The sequence below is a fragment of the Spironucleus salmonicida genome, chromosome 2 (genome assembly GCF_000497125.1).
Source record: "Spironucleus salmonicida strain ATCC 50377 chromosome 2, whole genome shotgun sequence".
Taxonomy (NCBI): Eukaryota; Fornicata; order Diplomonadida; family Hexamitidae; genus Spironucleus; species Spironucleus salmonicida.
Genome location: NC_090597.1, coordinates 64,002 through 87,610, shown reverse-complemented (window position 1 = coordinate 87,610; position 23,609 = coordinate 64,002). Strand labels below are relative to the sequence as shown.

Below are 23,609 nucleotides of genomic sequence, written 5' to 3'. Positions count from 1 at the left end.
ATCACAGTAATAGATATTTAATGAATATAAACTTAATTGTAGTCATTAATTTGTATTTATACTGGTTTTATACCAAAATGATGAGTTATATCTGAGATTCTTATCTTTATTTATTCTACTGTAGTTTATAGTAATTTATAGCAAATCTCTATGTATTTAAGTTTTACTTTTCAAATTTTATTATAAAATTAATATCTAAAGGTAATTATTTACCTTTTACTTTAACGTCAATTATATATCTATTATAAGGAATTTTTAACTGGATTACATTTCAAGCGATGTATCATCTGAATGGTATTATTCTAGGAATGCATATTCAATAATCATGAGTATTATTTTAACATAAATTAACTCTAAATAATATTTAATATTAATAATATAATATATTTCAGTATTTTTGATTAAAATTATTATTTTAATTATTTAGAGAGTTTTACGATTTTTTAACTATCAAACGATTTAAATTTTTGTAATGATATAAATATTTAATGGAACGTGTGGTTAACTAATCAGAAGTAAAGTTTAAAAAAATGAATTCTAGAGAATAGGATTGAATATTTCTATAATTAAAATATAATACAAAAAGTTATTAAAACTATTTAAATAATAATTATTAATGACCTGCATTATTATCCAATTTTTTTCAAGAAATTTATTTAGTATAATTAAAAATATCAAATTAATAAAAATAAAACATTTAATACTATATAAGATATATTTTCAATAATTTTATTTCTATAATAAGTTATATTAGTTTTTTATTAGAGTAACTATTAAAGTTAATTATGATTACTAATTTTATATTTAGCTAATATAAAGTTTATATTATTAGATTTACAAATGTTACCAAATATATAGTAAATAAAACTTGCAGCTTTAAATGCTACTTGACGATCCTAGATAAAATGTGCGAATTCATGTAATAAATATATGATACTCATTTTTGAAGACTAATAAGTACTGATAATGGAAAAAATAAGTAATAAATTTCAGCTTACCTATGACTTTTGTGAAGATAATTTGAAATAAAAAAGTGTCAAAGAGCACAACAAGGTTAAAATTTAAAAAATGTGTTGTGTAAGATTATATATTTACTCCTATTTACCATATATTGTCAACACTGGAAAAAAGATAAACTATTGTAAAATATACTAAGAAAACATAATATTCTCTGAATTGCTGTCATTTTTTATCTGAAGTATTTTTGCAGATTGAAAAATTAAGAACACAATGTGAACAATATTCTATTTTATACAATATGTTGTCATACACTAGGCTTACTTCAAATATAAACGTGATTTTGTAATAATTATGAGAAGTGTACTTTTGAATTCTGTATGAGTCGTCATTCTGGAGGAGGAGGTATAAATTGGAAACTAAAGTGTATTATCTATACTCTAGGTAATTTCTTGTAAACTAATATTAGATATCTAATGAAAAAATTACTACCTGCTAAGTTTCACTGGTAATGTCATGTTTACAGCGTAGTTTCTGATGCTCGTGATATGACCCTGTTAGCAACATATCAAATCTACCAGATTAATTGTCGCAAATGAAATATGCACAATAAATCGGATACTTTCCATTAATATAGAATTACATTATTTTATATATAAGCTCCAAGCAAAACATACATTCCCCATGACAGTGATCAAACGCGATCTTTCATTACAGGGGCAATTTAACTTAAATTTGCACTTTCGAGATGTATCTCTGCAAACTAAAGTTCAAGGGCTCAATCTGCAAACCAATAGCCTTAAAGTGCTACTAAACAAATCATAAAATTTGCTATTTCATATACAACTAAATTGTAATAATAATACGATTATTCAACAATCCTAGCTATTTACTCAAATCCCCTATTATACTATTATATATTAGATACTATTAAAAACCAAATTACTTAATTATATTAATATTATTACATTAGAAGTACTGCAATTAAAATGACAGGATGCCATGTAGTAGGATGCATCGAGTGCCCAAATAACCCTTACGTATGTCAGGCGTGCACTACGGACTTTAAGTTGGTGGACAATTACTGCCTTTCGCCATGTAGTGCCTGTCCAGAAGGCACCAGCTGTCAAGGCAGTTCGTCAACTTGTACTGCGTGCTCGAATCCCAACTGCCTTAATTGTGAAGGAATGTGGTGTCTGCAGTGCAAGACTGGGTATAAACTACAAGGCCATATAAACTGCAACAAGATGACATGTAACGACTGCTCTTATGGTTTTTTCTGCGACGAAAAGGCTCTAGTAAGCTGCATAGATTGCACGAAAATTCCCGAAGGAAAATTCTGTAACTGCTATCACTCGCGAATTTAGAATTGCCTATCCTGTAACTAAATAACTGGCAACTGTTCTAATTGCCTGTAGGGGTATTTTCCAGCCAAAAATGGGTAGAAGTGCATCCGTAACGGAACCTGCCTGGTAACACAGGACTGCGGTCTGAACCAGTTCTGCTAGGGCTCCAAGTGCGTTAAAGGGGATCTGGCGCACCCGGTCTCCTGCGGCGAGCTGCTGAACTGCACGTCCTGCGTTTCGCCGTTCTTCTGCCTGAGGTGCAGCGGCGACTACCACCTCGGGGAGGACCTGAAGTGCCTCACGCCTCGCTGTGAGACGCTTGAGCTGAACCAGTACTGCAAAGACGTCAACGTCCCCGCAGCGTGCCCTGGTCCGTTCGCATGCAGGTGCCCGAACCAGAGAGACCACTGCGCGACCTGCGATTCCGACGGCTGTGCGACCTGTCTGGCTGGGTTCGCACTGAGCAAGCACGGCTGTACGCGGAACGTGTGCACGTCCTCGGCTGACTGCCTCTTCGGCAGCTTCTGCGCCGAGAAGGGCTGTCAGGGCTGCGAGAGCATCGGTAGCGGCGGGTACTGCAACTGCGGTGCGCTGGTGCAGAACTGCGCGCTCTGCAGCGACGGCGTATGCCTGAAGTGCTAGCACGGCTCGTAGCTGACCCAGGGCTACTGCGTGATCACGGACTCATCCGACGGCGCGGTGGACGTGAAGCTGATGATAGAGATTTCGGTTGCTATCATTATCGTCGTGATCGGCGTCACTCTCATCATCCTGTTCGTGATATTTAAGAAGTACTCGCCTAAGCAAAATGGGTTCGAAAAAATTGGTACATAAGACAAAATAACACCGAGACTAATGGATAATTCGCAGAATAAGTCATTAGAATTTAGTTTGTCCCATAATGATGAAGGTTCTAGCACTCTTGTTCAATAGTGAAGGTTTTATTATTTTTTATTTACTACAATTAAATATTATGTATTTAGCGATATATAGTTGAGTAGTTTCACTTTAAGAAAACATGAATTGACAGGTCTAGATTCAAAGATTGATACTTAGCTCTAGAAAGTATAGTAACAAGAATTACTAATTTAGACGTAAAAATTATACTTAAAAGAACCCTGATATATTATGTACTTTTTTACGAAGCTAGTGGCGGAATAGCTAATAACGTAATCTGCACCTAGTTGTGCGTACGAACAAATTGAATAGAAAACAGTAAGCATGGTATGATCTTAGAAAACACAAAATAAGCTGCAATACTTCTAGTCTAATAAATACTTAATTTAGATCATAGATTGTTAATATTTAATTTGAGGTTTTTATGGTTGATTTCACGGCTCGAACTGATGGCCTCAGTATTATAACAACAAAAATTGAGGCGATTCATGGTGCTTAATATTAAACTTTGACAAACATGCGTGATTCTAGGCTGTTGTGAACCTTGGAGCGTTATATGCCGTCTTCGCGCTAACTAATGAGACCAATACGATTTAGACTCTTATGTTATAATATATATTGCGCTGACTGCGTAAGTAACAGTACTATGTCGTAATCCTACCGCGTGCGACAGGCCCGTAATCACTGTGGCTATGGTACTATCAATCTTTTTGATAACGGATAATTAAATATTATATCGCATATATACAGGATCATAGTGAATCAAAATGGGAACCCTGCAATTAGTAGTAGTGACGGGGTAGCTAATGTATATTTGAATTATCTGAATCAGGATACGTTTATATAGTTAGTATACCGGTTCCTGACGCCCCGGTCCAGTCTGATTGCTTCATCGAAGCCAGTATGATTAGGGACTATATTAGTGATCTTCATCCATGATTTCTAGCTGTCATTACGCTCTGGCCTGATGTATGTACAATCATTCCATTTTCTAGTTCCGTGAGACTTCGGGAACATCAGCCCACAGAATGTGCCTCACTGGTATATGATTCCTATCCTGCCTGTATATGTGGTCATTGTATCCACAGGATAGTCTACGGTTCAGCGTGAGCCTATCACTGCACCATCGTCCAGAAAATCTATATAAGTGAATACACGACCTCACTCTACTTTCTTCAGGAAAGCCGCGGGATTACCTCCGACTACCACCATCTCCGGTACATCCTTAACCACAACGCTTCCTGCTGCGATGATGGCTCCCCTGCCAATCTTGATACCAGGGCAGATAACGACTCTGCCGCCGATCCAGACATCATCCCCAATCTCAATCTATTTCGCAAATTCGATGCCAGTAGCTCTGACCACCGGATCTAGTGGGTGGCCTACGGTGTAGATATCCACATTGGGACCGATCATAACATTCCTCCCGATGATAACCTTGGCAGAGTCAAGCACTGTGAAGCCATAGTTAGCGAAGAAATTGTCGCCAATGTGGATATTAATCCCGTAGTCGCAGAAAAATGGCTGGATCATAAAGCAGTTTACCCCGTGGGATCCGAGTAGGCCATGGATAATAGCACCGTCCTCATGCGTAATCACAGAATTTCCGCGGTTGTACTCAGTGCAAGTTGCGTGAGCTTTGATGCGGAGCTTCACCAGGTAGGACTCGTTTGAGTCGTAGGTGCGGCCAGCTAGCATATCATTGTAATTATCCATTTTGAGAAAGGGAAGTTTGTTTATATATTATTAGCTACGTCGGAGCTGTTATCTCTATCATATATGCTAGAGATTAGATGGAAAGTGTTAGTTTGTGGCTGAAAGTATAAAGGTGGCTCACTGGTCCGGTCCGAGAATGCTGTCTGGGGTTGTATATAGCGTGCTGGGTTTGGGTCGCGGAGGCGGCGAAACTGCCTACTGGTAGCTCTGGTCACCTCTCCCCTGGACCTGGTACTTGTCCGGTTCGTTGTACATACCCTGGATATGATGAGCAAACTCGGCACACGCCATCCTGCTGGGGTGGGAGTACCCACAGGCCCTGCAGGTGGTTGCCTAACCGTACTGCTATACCACAAATGGGCTTTCAACGAAGGATGAATAAAACGGCTGCCGGTAGACGTGAGAGTACATAGGTTGGAGGAAGCCGTAATTTGAATAGCTCTAGTATCCATATGGTGAATAGTAGGATGAGTAGCTAGAACAGAAGTATGGGTCGTACGGGTCGTACATGCCGCAGTAGCCTCCGCCCATTTTTTCTGACAATTATTATTTTATAATTTGAAGATGTAGCAGTTTCTTTCCCCAGGCTGGTCCCCAAGTATATAATGTCGAGACCATCCTTCCTAGCTCGATCATCAGGCTTTCCCTAGTACAACATCGGCATAGACTACAATCTGGTCATCTGAATTGAGGTCCCTTCGCAATCGCCAAATGACCTACCATAACACTGCCATGCTTGCAATCCCGCAGACAACCTCAGCTGCGGCCGTGGCATAGAACAAAGTGGACACACGCCCGGTAATCAGAGGTCCCAACCATGACCACATACAACTAATAACTACCTTACATAGCTGAAGAGAAGCAGCCGCCCAGAACCGCTTTTGCTGTTGTAAGACCGCAACCACAATACCTTGTGCCACGCCACACAAAGTACAGATCATGTTAAGTCGTATAATTCCGGAACACTAAGTGCGTACTCGTTCATCTGTAGTGAAGAGTCCCGTTATAGGTTGAGCGAACACCATAAGAACAGCAGCGATGAGTCCCCCAACGCTGCCGCATATGGTTAGCGAGCTGCGTATAGTTTTTAGCGTTTTCTGGTGTTCCCGCTGCGAAATACTGATGGCTACCACGGGTTAGATACCCTACTACATCCCACTAAGGGGCATCGTGAGTAGGGTCATTACCTTCGAGCAGATTCCCTGGACCAGCTGGAAGTGCTGTGTCTCTAAGTCATTCTATGATAACTTTCGCAGCAAAAACGGCACAAAGAACTGGGGAAGTGATGTCTACGAGTATCCCATGAAGGTTAAGAGCCCAAACTACTGAATTTGGAGAAGGCTTCCCAGCTTTGGCTTGAACTGGTTAAGCCGCAACCGTAACGGCGCAAAAGGCGTCATAAAGAAGACAATAGTGACAGCACCCATCGCACAGTACGCAATACAGGACGCCCACGCAGCCCCCTATACCCCCACCTTTAGTACACCTAGGAAGTAATAGTCGAGACCGATGTTGATTACCGCCGATACACACTACCGTAGCATTGCGAAGGTAGCTAGGTTCTGACTTTTTAGCACGCCCGTGAAACCAGAAGATACAGCATAGGAGAGTGGACCGAATATGGTCATGAAGCGGCCATACTATAAGCTGAGTGGAATTACTTGCGCAGTCACCCCCAACAGAAGTAGATATGGTTCTAGTATAAATATTAGCATTATCGGGACTATTATGGCATGCATCAGACAGAGAAGTAGCTGTTATGCGAGGAAGTGGCCAGCCTATTCTTTGCTATCCTCGCCGATGGCACGCGAAATGAAAACAGCCGCTCCTGCTGACTCAGATGCAATTGTTTGCGAAAATAGGTAGTATTCTGTAGGGAGGAAGTTAGACACGCCCACCAGAGCAAGGTCGCCGCAGAACCTGCCGACCAGCACTGACTCCAATGCATTGTAGATGGAAAGCACTACCTAGCCCAATAAAGAGGGAATTCCTATCTTAATGAGTAGTACTGCCGGTTTTTCCGATCGAAGTTTTTCCAATCTCCCCATTTTATGTATGTAGGGTGCAAAAAAGTAGAGGTGGAGTGGTCGCGATGTAGAGGCGAGCCCTCCCGTGAGGAATAGCACCCCAGGACTAAGTACAGAAGTCGATGCTTCCGAGTACCTAGGGACAGTCCCTGATTTTCGTGATGAGCGCTGCTAGGCCGTACTAGTTATTGGGTTGGAGACGGAGGGACGTTCGAGGTCCCGTGCTGATTGCAGGCTCGCGTATAGTTTTCACAATGTTTAATATATTATTTAAAATAAAACATACGTTCATTGTGATGAGTTTTAATTTATTACTTTACAGTAATTGAAAATTAAGATGTTCATTATATTAGTATTATATGATAAATATTACTTAATATTTAAGAATTTATATATTATTTTGGATTTATTCTAAATAGTAATAATGTTTCAGGATTGTCTTGCTTAAACTATACAAATAAATTTGTCATTTAATATAAAATATGATATATAATAACGTGAATTCTATAAATAAGGATTATAAAAATGATCAAGGAAAACTATCAGCCTATAATCGCACAAAATACATAGCTATATTGCTAAAATTAATTTAAAAAAGCATCACTTCTTGTTTACAGATAATTGGTTATACCTTTCGTATCTCTTGTCTAAGAATTCTTGCAACCCCTTAGCTAATAAAGCAGCCTCTTCCGGTTTAGCGGCAGCTAGCTATTTGAACCTGTTTTACTTAGCTAAGAACTCAGCAACTGGCTTAGTAGGCTTAGGAGTAGAAACATTCAAACCTCTTTCGGGATGTCTATCATAAGAGAGCCAATATCCGGTAGCAGCAGCGAGCTTCTGAGAAGCTGCAGTTTCAGCCATATTCTGGCCATGTTCGATGCAAGGTGAATATGCGAGGACTAAAGAAGGACCATTCCATTCAACAGCTTCACGCATGGTCTTTACGGCATGATTGAAGTTGGCATTCAAGTTAATAGAACCAACGAAACAGTTTTGATAAGATTGAGCAATTAAACCCAAATCTTTCTTATCAGCCTTCTTACCAGCAGCGGCAAAACGAGCAACGGCACCCATAGGGGTAGCCTTGGAGCACTGACCGCCAGTGTTGGAGTAAACTTCAGTATCGACAACGATAACAGTGAAGTCTAAACCAGAAGCAAGGATGTGATCGAGACCACCATATCCGATATCATAAGCCCAACCATCACCACCAATGATAACAATGCAAGGCTTGCCAAAGATTTCCTAGTTTTCACGTTATTTAAGGAAAGTTATATTTTCACAATCGGTATCTATCTTGTTGATAGCAACTCTGAGTTCCTAACCTACAGTGTGGGACTTGTCAACATCCGAAGACACACTCAACCAGTTCTGGCAGACATCCTTAAGTTCAGCTGGAGTCTTCTCGTCAGAGATAACCTTTGAGACGATAGCTTTAATTCTATCACGTCTTTGAGCAATGGCACATACCATACCGAAACCGAATTCAGCATTATCCTCGAACAAAGAGTTAGCCCATGCGGGACCCTTGCCCTTAGAATCAGGCGAATAAGGATTGAATGGATATGAGAAACCGTAAATGGAAGAGCATCCAGTAGCATTGGCAATGATCATACGATCACCGAACATTCTGCACAAATGGGTGATATAAGCAGTTTCACCACAACCAGCGCAGGCACCGTGATATTCAAAATAAGGCTCTCTGTAGAAGAAAGCCTGTTGTCTTTCGTCCATTGTGAACTCAGTAGCCTTGTTAGGGATAGTTTCTACATAGTTCTATCTGACTTATTAAGCAGAAGAGCAAGCATCAATGTTTTCCATTTTAAGGGTACCCTTAGCAGCAGTTGGGCAGACCTAAACACAGACTGCACAACCAGTGCAATCAAGAGGAGAAGCCTAAATTGCAAATTTAAATTTACCATATTTCTCAACAATCTTGTTCTTGGAATCAAGGAAGTTGAAACCTTCAGGAGCTTTAGCGGCTTCTTCGTTAGTAGCAAGATATGGACGGATAACGGCATGTGGGCAAGAAACAACACAAAGGTTGCACTAAATACAAGTAGCTGATTCCCAAACTGGTACCTGAACAGCAATAGAACGCTTGAAATACTTAGTAGTGCCGGTCATCATAGAACCGTTTCTGGCGAAAGCAGAAACTGGTAAATCTTCACCCTTGCCTAAAGCAACGGGCATGAAGACATCTCTAATGAAAGCTGGAGCGTCTTTAATAACGGCGTTAACGCGATCATTGTAAGCCTGTACATGTTCACCTTCATCACCTTCCTGACCCCAGTTTTCAGGATATGAAAGATCTAGAATGGCATCAGCTTCACAAGTAGCATCAACTTAAGACAAGTTTTGGTTGACGATAGCATCACCTTTCTTCTTGAAAGTTTTGATTATAGTCTTTTTCCAAATTTCAACTGCTTATTCAGAAGGAAGAACGCCAGAAAGCAAGAAGAAAGCGGTTTGCATACCTGAGTTGATTCTTCCAGGAAGACCAACTTTAAGAGCAACGGCAGATGCATCCATAAGTTTAACGATAAGTTTCTTTTGGGCAATCATAGCACGCATGTTCTTGGGCATATGAGCATTAACATCTTCAACTGTTTTGCAAGGGGTATTCAATAATAAAATTGAACCTTCCTTACAGTTTTCAACTAAAGTGGTGTTATACTTAGTCCAATAGCTTGGCTGAGAAACAGAGGTGAAGTTAGCATCATAAACATAATGTTCAGAACCGATTGGTTTTGGACCGAAACGGAGATGAGAGCAGGTAAAACCACCAGCCTTAAAGGAATCATAATCGAAATAACCCTATGTATATAAAGGAGTGTTGTCAGCAATGATCTTGATGGCATTCTTGTTTGCACCTACGGTACCGTCAGAACCTTGACCGAAGAATAGGCATTATACGGTACCTTCTGGTACTAATGTAAGCTTAGAGGTTCTTGGTAAAGAGTTATTGGTAACATCATCAACGATAGAACATATGAAATGGTCCTTAGGGGTAGCAGAAGCTAAATTATCATAAACAGCGACAACATCAGCAGGTATGAAATCCTTAGAAGATTATCCAAAACGGCCACCAATGATGTGTTCAATAGTTTAAATACGTCTAGTCTCAACTAAAGCATCAACTACATCCTGTTTGAGAGGCTCTGCAGTAGCGGTTATTTCTTTACATCTGTCTAAAACGGCAATACGTTTAACGGAGGTAGGGATCTTAGCAATGAAATGGGCAATGGAGAAAGGCCTGTAGAGGTAAACGAAAAGAGCACCTACCTTCTTACCCTGAGAGGTTAAATAATTTACAGTTTCTCTAACGGTAACGCAGCCTGAACCCATAACAATGATAATATCAGTGGCATCGGCTGCACCAATATATTCCATGATCTCATATTTACGACCTGTGATCTTTTCAACAGTTTCGAAAGCTTCTTCGAAATGACCAACAATCTTAGAATAGTGAAGATTATCAGCCTCCTAAGCCTGGCACCAAACTGGTGGGCCCATGCAAGAACCATAACATTCAGGGTGTTCAGGGTTCAAGGCTCTCTGTCTGAATTCAGCAATCTTTTAATGAGGGATAAAAGGTTTTAATTTTTCATAATCTAGAACTTCTACTTTCTTGATGGTATGAGAAGTTCTGAAACCGTCAAAAGCGTGAATAACAGGGTGTTCAGCATTGATAGCAGCTAAATGAGTAGCAATACCAAAATCCATGGCTTCCTGAACGTCAGGAGATATTAAGATAGCAACACCAGTTTATCTGGCAGCCATGATATCAGAGTGATCACCATGGATAGATAATGCGTGAGTAGCAATAGTTCTAGCAGCTACATGGAATACTGCAGGTAAATGTTCAGCAGCAAGCTTGTAGAGATTAGGGATCATTAAGAGGAGACCCTGAGAAGCAGTATAAGTAGTAGCAAGAGAACCGGTTAAAACAGCTCCATGAACGGCACCGGCGGCACCACCCTCATGATTAAGCTCGTCAATTCTAACTATCTGGTTGAAGGCATTCAAACGGCCCTAAGCTGCCCATGCATCTACTAATTCTGCCATAGGTGAAGAAGGAGTAATTGGGAAAATTAAAGCATTGTCTGAAAAGAAATACGAGACATGTGCGGCGGCAGTACATCCATCAATAGGTTGCATTTTGTGAGGGAGTGGCAATCAAAACAACCTAGTCAAATTTAAGTATTTAAATATGATTATAATTATATAAATACTGCAGGTAATTAAAATAATTAATAATAACATATAATAATAATTCAAAAATAAATCTTTGAAAGATTTGAAAAATCCTAAGTATTGTCAGTTAAAAATTTATAATATATTGTATAAATATCATGGAAATAAATAATTGGAAATTTCTGCAAAAACTATCTTCTAGATATCCCATTTATAATATAATTATCACTAAATTATATAAATGTTGTTGCTAAAAAATCACAATAATAAAAACAACTTAATATTAATATAATATTAAATAAAATGTATCATAACGTTAAAAACTTACTCGCCTTTTCATGACAAAAATAAAGATACTCTACCATACTTATAAAAAATAATTTTATAACAATTGATAACTGTACGCGAGCCTGCAATCAGCACGGGACCTCGAACGTCCCTCCGTCTCCAACCCAATAACTAGTACGGCCTAGCAGCGCTCATCACGAAAATCAGGGACTGTCCCTAGGTACTCGGAAGCATCGACTTCTGTACTTAGTCCTGGGGTGCTATTCCTCACGGGAGGGCTCGCCTCTACATCGCGACCACTCCACCTCTACTTTTTTGCACCCTACATACATAAAATGGGGAGATTGGAAAAACTTCGATCGGAAAAACCGGCAGTACTACTCATTAAGATAGGAATTCCCTCTTTATTGGGCTAGGTAGTGCTTTCCATCTACAATGCATTGGAGTCAGTGCTGGTCGGCAGGTTCTGCGGCGACCTTGCTCTGGTGGGCGTGTCTAACTTCCTCCCTACAGAATACTACCTATTTTCGCAAACAATTGCATCTGAGTCAGCAGGAGCGGCTGTTTTCATTTCGCGTGCCATCGGCGAGGATAGCAAAGAATAGGCTGGCCACTTCCTCGCATAACAGCTACTTCTCTGTCTGATGCATGCCATAATAGTCCCGATAATGCTAATATTTATACTAGAACCATATCTACTTCTGTTGGGGGTGACTGCGCAAGTAATTCCACTCAGCTTATAGTATGGCCGCTTCATGACCATATTCGGTCCACTCTCCTATGCTGTATCTTCTGGTTTCACGGGCGTGCTAAAAAGTCAGAACCTAGCTACCTTCGCAATGCTACGGTAGTGTGTATCGGCGGTAATCAACATCGGTCTCGACTATTACTTCCTAGGTGTACTAAAGGTGGGGGTATAGGGGGCTGCGTGGGCGTCCTGTATTGCGTACTGTGCGATGGGTGCTGTCACTATTGTCTTCTTTATGACGCCTTTTGCGCCGTTACGGTTGCGGCTTAACCAGTTCAAGCCAAAGCTGGGAAGCCTTCTCCAAATTCAGTAGTTTGGGCTCTTAACCTTCATGGGATACTCGTAGACATCACTTCCCCAGTTCTTTGTGCCGTTTTTGCTGCGAAAGTTATCATAGAATGACTTAGAGACACAGCACTTCCAGCTGGTCCAGGGAATCTGCTCGAAGGTAATGACCCTACTCACGATGCCCCTTAGTGGGATGTAGTAGGGTATCTAACCCGTGGTAGCCATCAGTATTTCGCAGCGGGAACACCAGAAAACGCTAAAAACTATACGCAGCTCGCTAACCATATGCGGCAGCGTTGGGGGACTCATCGCTGCTGTTCTTATGGTGTTCGCTCAACCTATAACGGGACTCTTCACTACAGATGAACGAGTACGCACTTAGTGTTCCGGAATTATACGACTTAACATGATCTGTACTTTGTGTGGCGTGGCACAAGGTATTGTGGTTGCGGTCTTACAACAGCAAAAGCGGTTCTGGGCGGCTGCTTCTCTTCAGCTATGTAAGGTAGTTATTAGTTGTATGTGGTCATGGTTGGGACCTCTGATTACCGGGCGTGTGTCCACTTTGTTCTATGCCACGGCCGCAGCTGAGGTTGTCTGCGGGATTGCAAGCATGGCAGTGTTATGGTAGGTCATTTGGCGATTGCGAAGGGACCTCAATTCAGATGACCAGATTGTAGTCTATGCCGATGTTGTACTAGGGAAAGCCTGATGATCGAGCTAGGAAGGATGGTCTCGACATTATATACTTGGGGACCAGCCTGGGGAAAGAAACTGCTACATCTTCAAATTATAAAATAATAATTGTCAGAAAAAATGGGCGGAGGCTACTGCGGCATGTACGACCCGTACGACCCATACTTCTGTTCTAGCTACTCATCCTACTATTCACCATATGGATACTAGAGCTATTCAAATTACGGCTTCCTCCAACCTATGTACTCTCACGTCTACCGGCAGCCGTTTTATTCATCCTTCGTTGAAAGCCCATTTGTGGTATAGCAGTACGGTTAGGCAACCACCTGCAGGGCCTGTGGGTACTCCCACCCCAGCAGGATGGCGTGTGCCGAGTTTGCTCATCATATCCAGGGTATGTACAACGAACCGGACAAGTACCAGGTCCAGGGGAGAGGTGACCAGAGCTACCAGTAGGCAGTTTCGCCGCCTCCGCGACCCAAACCCAGCACGCTATATACAACCCCAGACAGCATTCTCGGACCGGACCAGTGAGCCACCTTTATACTTTCAGCCACAAACTAACACTTTCCATCTAATCTCTAGCATATATGATAGAGATAACAGCTCCGACGTAGCTAATAATATATAAACAAACTTCCCTTTCTCAAAATGGATAATTACAATGATATGCTAGCTGGCCGCACCTACGACTCAAACGAGTCCTACCTGGTGAAGCTCCGCATCAAAGCTCACGCAACTTGCACTGAGTACAACCGCGGAAATTCTGTGATTACGCATGAGGACGGTGCTATTATCCATGGCCTACTCGGATCCCACGGGGTAAACTGCTTTATGATCCAGCCATTTTTCTGCGACTACGGGATTAATATCCACATTGGCGACAATTTCTTCGCTAACTATGGCTTCACAGTGCTTGACTCTGCCAAGGTTATCATCGGGAGGAATGTTATGATCGGTCCCAATGTGGATATCTACACCGTAGGCCACCCACTAGATCCGGTGGTCAGAGCTACTGGCATCGAATTTGCGAAATAGATTGAGATTGGGGATGATGTCTGGATCGGCGGCAGAGTCGTTATCTGCCCTGGTATCAAGATTGGCAGGGGAGCCATCATCGCAGCAGGAAGCGTTGTGGTTAAGGATGTACCGGAGATGGTGGTAGTCGGAGGTAATCCCGCGGCTTTCCTGAAGAAAGTAGAGTGAGGTCGTGTATTCACTTATATAGATTTTCTGGACGATGGTGCAGTGATAGGCTCACGCTGAACCGTAGACTATCCTGTGGATACAATGACCACATATACAGGCAGGATAGGAATCATATACCAGTGAGGCACATTCTGTGGGCTGATGTTCCCGAAGTCTCACGGAACTAGAAAATGGAATGATTGTACATACATCAGGCCAGAGCGTAATGACAGCTAGAAATCATGGATGAAGATCACTAATATAGTCCCTAATCATACTGGCTTCGATGAAGCAATCAGACTGGACCGGGGCGTCAGGAACCGGTATACTAACTATATAAACGTATCCTGATTCAGATAATTCAAATATACATTAGCTACCCCGTCACTACTACTAATTGCAGGGTTCCCATTTTGATTCACTATGATCCTGTATATATGCGATATAATATTTAATTATCCGTTATCAAAAAGATTGATAGTACCATAGCCACAGTGATTACGGGCCTGTCGCACGCGGTAGGATTACGACATAGTACTGTTACTTACGCAGTCAGCGCAATATATATTATAACATAAGAGTCTAAATCGTATTGGTCTCATTAGTTAGCGCGAAGACGGCATATAACGCTCCAAGGTTCACAACAGCCTAGAATCACGCATGTTTGTCAAAGTTTAATATTAAGCACCATGAATCGCCTCAATTTTTGTTGTTATAATACTGAGGCCATCAGTTCGAGCCGTGAAATCAACCATAAAAACCTCAAATTAAATATTAACAATCTATGATCTAAATTAAGTATTTATTAGACTAGAAGTATTGCAGCTTATTTTGTGTTTTCTAAGATCATACCATGCTTACTGTTTTCTATTCAATTTGTTCGTACGCACAACTAGGTGCAGATTACGTTATTAGCTATTCCGCCACTAGCTTCGTAAAAAAGTACATAATATATCAGGGTTCTTTTAAGTATAATTTTTACGTCTAAATTAGTAATTCTTGTTACTATACTTTCTAGAGCTAAGTATCAATCTTTGAATCTAGACCTGTCAATTCATGTTTTCTTAAAGTGAAACTACTCAACTATATATCGCTAAATACATAATATTTAATTGTAGTAAATAAAAAATAATAAAACCTTCACTATTGAACAAGAGTGCTAGAACCTTCATCATTATGGGACAAACTAAATTCTAATGACTTATTCTGCGAATTATCCATTAGTCTCGGTGTTATTTTGTCTTATGTACCAATTTTTTCGAACCCATTTTGCTTAGGCGAGTACTTCTTAAATATCACGAACAGGATGATGAGAGTGACGCCGATCACGACGATAATGATAGCAACCGAAATCTCTATCATCAGCTTCACGTCCACCGCGCCGTCGGATGAGTCCGTGATCACGCAGTAGCCCTGGGTCAGCTACGAGCCGTGCTAGCACTTCAGGCATACGCCGTCGCTGCAGAGCGCGCAGTTCTGCACCAGCGCACCGCAGTTGCAGTACCCGCCGCTACCGATGCTCTCGCAGCCCTGACAGCCCTTCTCGGCGCAGAAGCTGCCGAAGAGGCAGTCAGCCGAGGACGTGCACACGTTCCGCGTACAGCCGTGCTTGCTCAGTGCGAACCCAGCCAGACAGGTCGCACAGCCGTCGGAATCGCAGGTCGCGCAGTGGTCTCTCTGGTTCGGGCACCTGCATGCGAACGGACCAGGGCACGCTGCGGGGACGTTGACGTCTTTGCAGTACTGGTTCAGCTCAAGCGTCTCACAGCGAGGCGTGAGGCACTTCAGGTCCTCCCCGAGGTGGTAGTCGCCGCTGCACCTCAGGCAGAAGAACGGCGAAACGCAGGACGTGCAGTTCAGCAGCTCGCCGCAGGAGACCGGGTGCGCCAGATCCCCTTTAACGCACTTGGAGCCCTAGCAGAACTGGTTCAGACCGCAGTCCTGTGTTACCAGGCAGGTTCCGTTACGGATGCACTTCTACCCATTTTTGGCTGGAAAATACCCCTACAGGCAATTAGAACAGTTGCCAGTTATTTAGTTACAGGATAGGCAATTCTAAATTCGCGAGTGATAGCAGTTACAGAATTTTCCTTCGGGAATTTTCGTGCAATCTATGCAGCTTACTAGAGCCTTTTCGTCGCAGAAAAAACCATAAGAGCAGTCGTTACATGTCATCTTGTTGCAGTTTATATGGCCTTGTAGTTTATACCCAGTCTTGCACTGCAGACACCACATTCCTTCACAATTAAGGCAGTTGGGATTCGAGCACGCAGTACAAGTTGACGAACTGCCTTGACAGCTGGTGCCTTCTGGACAGGCACTACATGGCGAAAGGCAGTAATTGTCCACCAACTTAAAGTCCGTAGTGCACGCCTGACATACGTAAGGGTTATTTGGGCACTCGATGCATCCTACTACATGGCAGCCTGTCATCTTAACTATAAAAGTATATTTAAGATAATAGTAATATAATTATGTAATGTGAGATTTTCCATCATTATTAATAATTTAATGGGATAGAGTGAAATCTAAAAAATAGAATATGTAAATATCGCAATAATAGTTAAAATTATATATTATATATTAAAATAATAATTTAAATTAAGTCTGCTCAGTTAGTAAAATTTAAACTAAAAATTAAGGTAGGTATTATAATTAGAAGATTGAGTGATATATAATTTTTTATTTTCGTATACTAAGGTGATACTAAATTAAAAAGGTATATTTAATATTGTTATATAATAAATTATATAATAACTAAGATGATATTTGAATTATAAAGGTATATTAAATGCATCATTTATACCTTAATTTAATCCGAATTACACGAAACTTGCTAAATTTACAGTAAGTTTCTATATTTTTTTAAATGTTTGTTTATACTCACTATACTGACTTAAATTACTAATGGTTATTTCAAGCTATTGCCAGATTTAAGTACTCTCGTATTAAATCTTTAAGTTAAAAGATTTACAAATACACTATTATTATATGAAACATAACTTTGGATATTTTTTTAATTCTAAAATAAAATATTTTACTATATAATGTGAATATTAAAAGAAACTGATAAAGTAATTTATCAAGTATTATTTAATATAACCTGTTTCTTACAGCATATATCCAATTTTTAGATTAATATGTTATACGAATATTCTATTATTTACATTCAAATAATTATATATTTCATATAATCTAAATTTTTAATTATATATTTAAATACATTTTACTTATCAATATCATTCCAAAAAAATGCTCATACTACTATTGATGTTCTAGCCAATTACCATTGAGACTACGATATGCTCTAATGTTTATTGCCAATCATCAAATGATTGTAACGGTTTTCCATGCTATAATGGAGAGTGTATGTGCCAAGACAACACTGCTGGCTCCTGCTGCCAGTTCTGCACAGACCCAAGTAACCCCTCCTGCAAGGTACAATGCACTACCGGATTTTGCACAAAAGGTGAGTACTGTGTTTATCTGTCTGGAAACACAGGCCCTTGGGAGTGTGGTGCCTGTCTGGTTGGCTGGGGATAGCCAGACTGCGCTGACTGCGCTGAAGACTTTTTAAAAGTCGATGGAAACTGTTACAAACGCTGTTATTCATGTTAAACTGGGAACTGCTACTACGATAAAGATGGTGAGATCAATTGTATTTAATGCCACGATGGTACTGTCGGAACTGCGTGCGATTAGTGCTTACCAGGATTTCAACTGTACAACAATCAGTGTTGTTAAATACAAGATCCTGAAGAGCTGCGCGGTCACTGTATCGCATACTAAGGTGACATAATCTGTTTGTCCTGCAACGAAGGGTAAACCCTATATAACTAAAGGTGCCGCTACTCGTGCTCCACGGAAACCTGCATTTACGGAGTTTGCTAACCTGATACCAACTGCAAATGTGAGAGTTTCGCAGAGGGCAATAACTGCGAGATATGCAGCACCGGGGCAGCTGATTTCGAAGGGAAATGCGCCAAAGTATGCACCGATTGCGATGGAGACTGTTACTTCACAGGGAGCGATGGTATTTCCTGCAAGTCTTGTGCGGGCGATTTAATTGGGCCTACCTGTTCAGATTGTGCCCCTGGGTTTATGAGTGTTAATGGCGAGTGCTTTTAGTACTGTGAAACGTGCCGAGGAAACCGCTGCTATGTCGGTATTGCGCTAGTTCTGAACTGCCTAGGGGATTGTTATTTAGGGTATTTTGGACGAGGATGCGACGCTTGCGATGTGGAAGACAGGTTTGAGCTATAATTTGGGGGCTGCTACCGCAAATGCACAGATTGCACTCAAGGAAACTGCTTTTTGACTGAGAATGGACCACTGTGCACGAAGTGTGCCCTGGGCCTTATTGGCATATAGTGCGACTCATGCGCTGAAGGTTTCGTGTAAGACTAGGCTAAATGCTGGCCAAAGGTGGGGCAAAACGATTGTTATCTAGATGAACTGTAAGCGCTAATCTGCGTTGGCTGTGCGGCAGACTACCTGCTCATCGGCAGTTCGTGCCTCGAAAAGTGCACGCTGCCAGAGTGCACCGGGCGCTGCTACATGCTACCAAACGACTACAAGTGCCTCGACTGCTTTCCAAATTTTGTGCTTTACGAAGAAAAGTGCTACGAGCAGGACTCGAACCCCCACGGGGTGTGTTTTACGACAGAAACCGAAAAAATCTGCTCCTGCTACGAAGGCTACAAAGGACCAACTTGCGACGAGTGCACCGAGCTGTAGCTACGAGATTCGTGCTATATTGATGCAAATATTCCCACTGGAGACTGCTTTCAGAATGCCGCAGACCCCTCCGATCTGTTCTGCAGCGTTTGTGCTGCGAACTTCGCCCTACCGCTCTGCGACAAGTGTGCGGAGGGCTACGAGACTGATTTTTCAGGAGTCTGTTAAGGCTGCTCGTCTGGGTATTTCAGCTCAAACTTGCTCCCAGACGAACAGAAACTTGAAATTGGAGAGGACCTCTGCCTCAGGTCATGCGACAGCTGCAGCTACGGCGTCTGCTTCTACTCTGGAAGTAGGATAGTTTGCGCGAGCTGCCAGACCGGCTATAAGCTACAGGATTCGTGTTAAACGTGCGATACCGGCTTTCTGAGTTTCGGAGTATCTTGCATTTAGCAAGTTAACGAGTCCTGCGGCACAGATTGGGATGGAAATATTTACTGCTTCGAGTGTGGTAATTTGCAGCAGTCTTTTAACTGCTAGCAGTGCTCAGTTCAGTTCAATTTCCAGGGTGTTTGCAAACAGCACGCGAGCAATTTCGCCGATTCATGCGCGCTTGAGGGTTCCAATATAGTATGCGCAGACGGAACTTGCAGGAAGTTTGACAAACTGAAAAATATGTGCGTGGAGTGCGATAGCACGTTGGTGAACATTAAGGGAAATTGTGGTGTTCTGACGGTTCCATAGAATGGGAAGCTGCGGGGCCGGTGCATTGCGTCAGTATAGCGTTTCTGGTGCGATTAGTGCGATGAAGGATGGAGTGGAAATGTGTGCTCTGAGTGCGCGAAAGGCTACATGCCGTGCAAATGCACGAGTGGGTTATTTGCGCTCTGCTGCTGCAAAGTCGAGCTAGGGCTGAACGGCGTGTGCTATAGCAATGAGGCTGGTCGTGCAATTTGCGTTTCTTGCAGCTCTAGGTACCAACTTAGTAATTAAGAATGCGTTAAAATTGGCCTGACCAAGCAGTACGTGCTTAGTTTTTTTGTTCCTGCCTCACTAGGATTACTAATTTTACTTGCTTTAATTTTAATTATATTTTTAATTGGGAAGGAAAAGCGAAAAGATTTGTAAATTTTTGTCAAAAAGCTGGTTAAGCGCCTCGGAGTTCACCTTATATTCGTCATACTATCATAGATTTTAGCTGTCATAGTAGCTATATAGGATGTCTACATAGATGATTTTTTCATGCAAACAGCGGTTAGCATATTCTCGATGCTGCCATTTGCCTTGCTATTCGTGTTTTTAGCGCCTCCAGTATACAAGAGGTACTTTTTTAACATGGCGTCTCATTTTTATTTGTTTATTCTGGCAGCTGCTATCTAGGTTTCGTTTAATGCTGTTTAGTACCTAGCTGTAACAGATATTGTCTAAGACTTTGGAGAACAGATCTATAAACTAGCAGGTCCCCCAATAACGCTATTATTGTGCATATTTCTAGCAAGATTCAGATTCAAACCCCAACAGAAGCTAGCCCTGTTCATAGGCTTAGGGCTTCCGCTAGCAACATAAATATATTATGCGATCTAGGATTCTATGGCAGCTGGGTACTTTACTGGATCCTCGGCAGGAAATGCTATCATAGGCCAAGCTATGGTTCTTCTAGCTATAATATTAAGCGGTACGTAATTTTATGTATTTGATTTGATTCTCGGACGATATGGCGAGGTTGGCGCTATTTACAGAATTTCGCTTTCGTCTTTCTGCATTAATGCAGTCGTTGGATTGTTATACCCTGGTGAAATATTAACTGCGATTCTTTAGTATGACATATTTTTCTCCAGCTTGCTCACCTAAATGTTATTTAACGTTGTCAATATTATAGTAATGATGCGAATATCGGCAGTTGAGTTTTCGATAAACCTAATCTCATCAGCAATTTGGGCACAGTTTATAGCAGCGGTAGGGGATTATTATTATTCATAAAATAATAACTACCTCAGTACGCCCATTCATGTTATTCTCCAAACTTTTGCTTTAGTTATTGTTTTTGTTAGTTTAACCTACTTTAATATCAGAAGCTCTTACTGGTATCATAGAAAGAATGTGAGGTAGGCAAAAGAGCTAGAAACTGAAGTCAGTGGAGTTATGCCGTTCATTAAAACCGCAATACTGAAGAAAAAGGCTCGATCATAGACGGAATCTGGCTAATTTAATGATAACGTGGAAAGCCCCACATCCTAGACGAGACGAAACATAATGAATCTCGATGGAAATTTGCCAAGGAAAGGTACAAGGAAACCATTTATTAGCAGCAAAAACAACGTATTAGATAGCAATCAACTTTTTGGAACAAAATAATACAAATCTCAACAAAATTCACAGAACTCGCTTACTGGTATAGATTCAAAGCTTTAGCTGGCTTCCTTTGAGATACGATCGCCAAATCCTGTGGAGTGACAAATTCGTATCGTAAATCTCTTATCCACATAAATGCATTTTCAATATAAAGTGTATATTATATAATGATAGTATTAATTTAATTGAATAATATATTAATGATATTAAATTCATTTTGTTATTTTCCCTTCTTACTTGTAGTTATGATTTATGATATTAAATAGTTAGTTCTATATAATATTATACTTTATTTGTTATTCATAGTATAAATTATTTAATAGAGTAGAATTCATATATTCTAAGTTATAATTATGATAACATTATTTTATTACAAATAGAAGTTACTAATTTTTGCTATGCACAGTAGTTTGATATTATATGAAAAGTGTTAAGAAAATAGTAAAATCAATATAATATGTCAATATCTGTTTTATATAATTTTAAATAAAATTAGCTGCTATTATAACTATTTGCAGATAACTGAAATCTTTAAATTACTGAGTACCTTTCAAAAGATTTTCTATTTTTTACATTAAGCTATCTTTATATGTGATATTAAAGTAAGTAATTATTGTCTTATACATTAAATTGTATAGTTAGATAATTTATTAATATAGTACCTAAACAATTTATTTTTAGGTTTTGGACCAACTTTAATAAGAAAAATATACATACTTTATAAAATTTAAAAAACAGCGAGAATAGTGTTTTGGTGATTAACTAATATAATATTTATCATAATCTTCAAAATGGCCCCAGATAATAGCAATAAGCAAGTAAATAACGCAGATACCAAGTGTACACGACATACCGACTGTTCTAGTTAAAAGAAAGGATATTGTGATGGAAATACCCTAACGTGCAAACCATGCTAGATGAATTGCATTGTATGTGACTCCACCGCTTCGTGCAATTCCTGTGAGCCTGCTACCCACGTAACAACAATAACAGGTGAGTGCACCGTTATTTGTAATGATCTAAAATATGGTTACTTTTGTAAAGAAGGAGTAGCTACTGATTGCAAAGCAGGAGCCACCTCGCCGTGTAAATGTGGAAATAGTGGTAATTGTGGGACCTGCACAGGTGATGTTGTACCAACATGCGCCACCTGTTTAAAAGGAATGAAGATGGACGATGCTGGCCGCTGTATGGATTGTGCTGAAGGATATAGAAAATTTGTCGGAAGGTGCTGGCCTATTGTTCCTGAGCCAGATATCCCAGTTGCCCCGGTAGATCCAGAGGTCCCAGTTGTCCCAATAGTTCCAGTTGTTCCGGTGGACCCCGAAGCCCCTGCCAGCAACAAGCTAGGCGGCGGGGTGGTTACCGGAATTGTCATCGGTGTGATTCTTGTCGTTGGCGCCGTTGCTGGCGGCCTTGCCTATTATTTTATCAAGAGGGGTAAAAAGTGACTGGAATACTAACTTGTGGTAGGCCATCTGCAGTAAACTAATTATATATAATATACCCATTTACACGAAATAACCTCCCGCGCTCGAGTAGCTGTAAAGTATCAACGTGGGGTGCGATGTGTATACGAAGAAACAGCCAATGGCCCTGTACCAATACAATCGAAAGCGCTACCCATTGGAACTTCCTCGTGCCAATTGCGTGCTTTCCGAGTGGCCAGCGCCAACTCCAAGACGCCAGAACGCGCCCAAACACGGGGGTGCCTCCCAGACCTGCACGCCCTGTTGCACTCTTAAGAACCAAACCTCTCGCATGGGCACCATTTCGGTAGCAGCGGCACCTCGAACTGGCTGCGCTGCATCAAATTTGCACCCTACGGCACAGGAGCGCAGATTTCAGAAGTTTGCCCGCTAGCCGGCAGTTCGCGGCGACGAGAGTTCGGGTGCGGTTCGCTGAAGAGCTGGACATCTGCTCATTGCAAGGCAGTGCGCACGTGCAGGTAGAACTGCAGCGAGAAGCTGGCGAATGATATTTTTATGGTAGTAGCTATAGTAGGACATAATACTATTAATAGTTTTAACCTAAAACTAGTTTCGCTGTATGTTTCCAGTAACAGTAACTAATCCTCATTCCAGTTCGCAGTTTTAGATTATTGTACATTTGGTATAATATCCACAATAGAGTCTATGAAACTCGCTTAAAATAGAAGATACCATAATTAGTACTTCTGCATATTTTGTTTCCATTTCATAAATACTATATATTACCGTTAGTTCCCCTAAT

The 23,609-nt window shown here is 40.9% G+C and overlaps 11 protein-coding genes across 11 annotated transcripts; 6 read left to right on the top strand and 5 right to left on the bottom strand. All coding sequences in view use genetic code 6, as the record gives it.

Moving 5' to 3' along the window:
• Positions 1 to 1,946: 1,946 nt before the first annotated feature.
• Positions 1,947 to 3,239, top strand: SS50377_21336 (Cysteine-rich membrane protein 2; the record flags this gene model as incomplete). The annotated part of the gene is made up of 1 exon (XM_067905268.1): positions 1,947 to 3,239. The coding sequence occupies one exon, from the start codon at positions 1,947 to 1,949 to the stop codon at positions 3,237 to 3,239; it is 1,293 nt and encodes a 430-aa protein (XP_067766585.1).
• Positions 3,240 to 4,361: 1,122 nt separating this feature from the next.
• Positions 4,362 to 4,916, bottom strand: SS50377_21335 (Maltose O-acetyltransferase; the record flags this gene model as incomplete). The annotated part of the gene is made up of 1 exon (XM_067905267.1): positions 4,362 to 4,916. One exon carries the CDS (start codon positions 4,914 to 4,916, stop codon positions 4,362 to 4,364), a length of 555 nt encoding a protein of 184 aa, XP_067766584.1.
• Positions 4,917 to 5,033: 117 nt separating this feature from the next.
• On the bottom strand, positions 5,034 to 5,447 carry SS50377_21334 (uncharacterized protein; the record flags this gene model as incomplete). The annotated part of the gene is made up of 1 exon (XM_067905266.1): positions 5,034 to 5,447. One exon carries the CDS (start codon positions 5,445 to 5,447, stop codon positions 5,034 to 5,036), a length of 414 nt encoding a protein of 137 aa, XP_067766583.1.
• Positions 5,448 to 5,551: 104 nt separating this feature from the next.
• SS50377_21333 (MATE efflux family protein) lies at positions 5,552 to 6,964 on the bottom strand (the record flags this gene model as incomplete). The annotated part of the gene is made up of 1 exon (XM_067905265.1): positions 5,552 to 6,964. The coding sequence occupies one exon, from the start codon at positions 6,962 to 6,964 to the stop codon at positions 5,552 to 5,554; it is 1,413 nt and encodes a 470-aa protein (XP_067766582.1).
• Positions 6,965 to 7,543: 579 nt separating this feature from the next.
• Positions 7,544 to 11,104, bottom strand: SS50377_21332 (Pyruvate-flavodoxin oxidoreductase 4; the record flags this gene model as incomplete). The annotated part of the gene is made up of 1 exon (XM_067905264.1): positions 7,544 to 11,104. One exon carries the CDS (start codon positions 11,102 to 11,104, stop codon positions 7,544 to 7,546), a length of 3,561 nt encoding a protein of 1,186 aa, XP_067766581.1.
• Positions 11,105 to 11,763: 659 nt separating this feature from the next.
• On the top strand, positions 11,764 to 13,176 carry SS50377_21331 (MATE efflux family protein; the record flags this gene model as incomplete). The annotated part of the gene is made up of 1 exon (XM_067905263.1): positions 11,764 to 13,176. The coding sequence occupies one exon, from the start codon at positions 11,764 to 11,766 to the stop codon at positions 13,174 to 13,176; it is 1,413 nt and encodes a 470-aa protein (XP_067766580.1).
• A 104-nt stretch (positions 13,177 to 13,280) lies between these two features.
• Positions 13,281 to 13,694, top strand: SS50377_21330 (uncharacterized protein; the record flags this gene model as incomplete). Its single annotated transcript, XM_067905262.1, has 1 exon — positions 13,281 to 13,694. The coding sequence occupies one exon, from the start codon at positions 13,281 to 13,283 to the stop codon at positions 13,692 to 13,694; it is 414 nt and encodes a 137-aa protein (XP_067766579.1).
• Positions 13,695 to 13,811: 117 nt separating this feature from the next.
• SS50377_21329 (Maltose O-acetyltransferase) lies at positions 13,812 to 14,366 on the top strand (the record flags this gene model as incomplete). The annotated part of the gene is made up of 1 exon (XM_067905261.1): positions 13,812 to 14,366. One exon carries the CDS (start codon positions 13,812 to 13,814, stop codon positions 14,364 to 14,366), a length of 555 nt encoding a protein of 184 aa, XP_067766578.1.
• Positions 14,367 to 15,488: 1,122 nt separating this feature from the next.
• On the bottom strand, positions 15,489 to 16,781 carry SS50377_21328 (Cysteine-rich membrane protein 2; the record flags this gene model as incomplete). Its single annotated transcript, XM_067905260.1, has 1 exon — positions 15,489 to 16,781. One exon carries the CDS (start codon positions 16,779 to 16,781, stop codon positions 15,489 to 15,491), a length of 1,293 nt encoding a protein of 430 aa, XP_067766577.1.
• Positions 16,782 to 17,600: 819 nt separating this feature from the next.
• On the top strand, positions 17,601 to 21,479 carry SS50377_21327 (Transmembrane domain-containing protein; the record flags this gene model as incomplete). Its single annotated transcript, XM_067905259.1, has 1 exon — positions 17,601 to 21,479. One exon carries the CDS (start codon positions 17,601 to 17,603, stop codon positions 21,477 to 21,479), a length of 3,879 nt encoding a protein of 1,292 aa, XP_067766576.1.
• A 689-nt stretch (positions 21,480 to 22,168) lies between these two features.
• Positions 22,169 to 22,828, top strand: SS50377_21326 (Cysteine-rich membrane protein 1; the record flags this gene model as incomplete). Its single annotated transcript, XM_067905258.1, has 1 exon — positions 22,169 to 22,828. One exon carries the CDS (start codon positions 22,169 to 22,171, stop codon positions 22,826 to 22,828), a length of 660 nt encoding a protein of 219 aa, XP_067766575.1.
• Between the last annotated feature and the right edge of the window lie 781 nt (positions 22,829 to 23,609).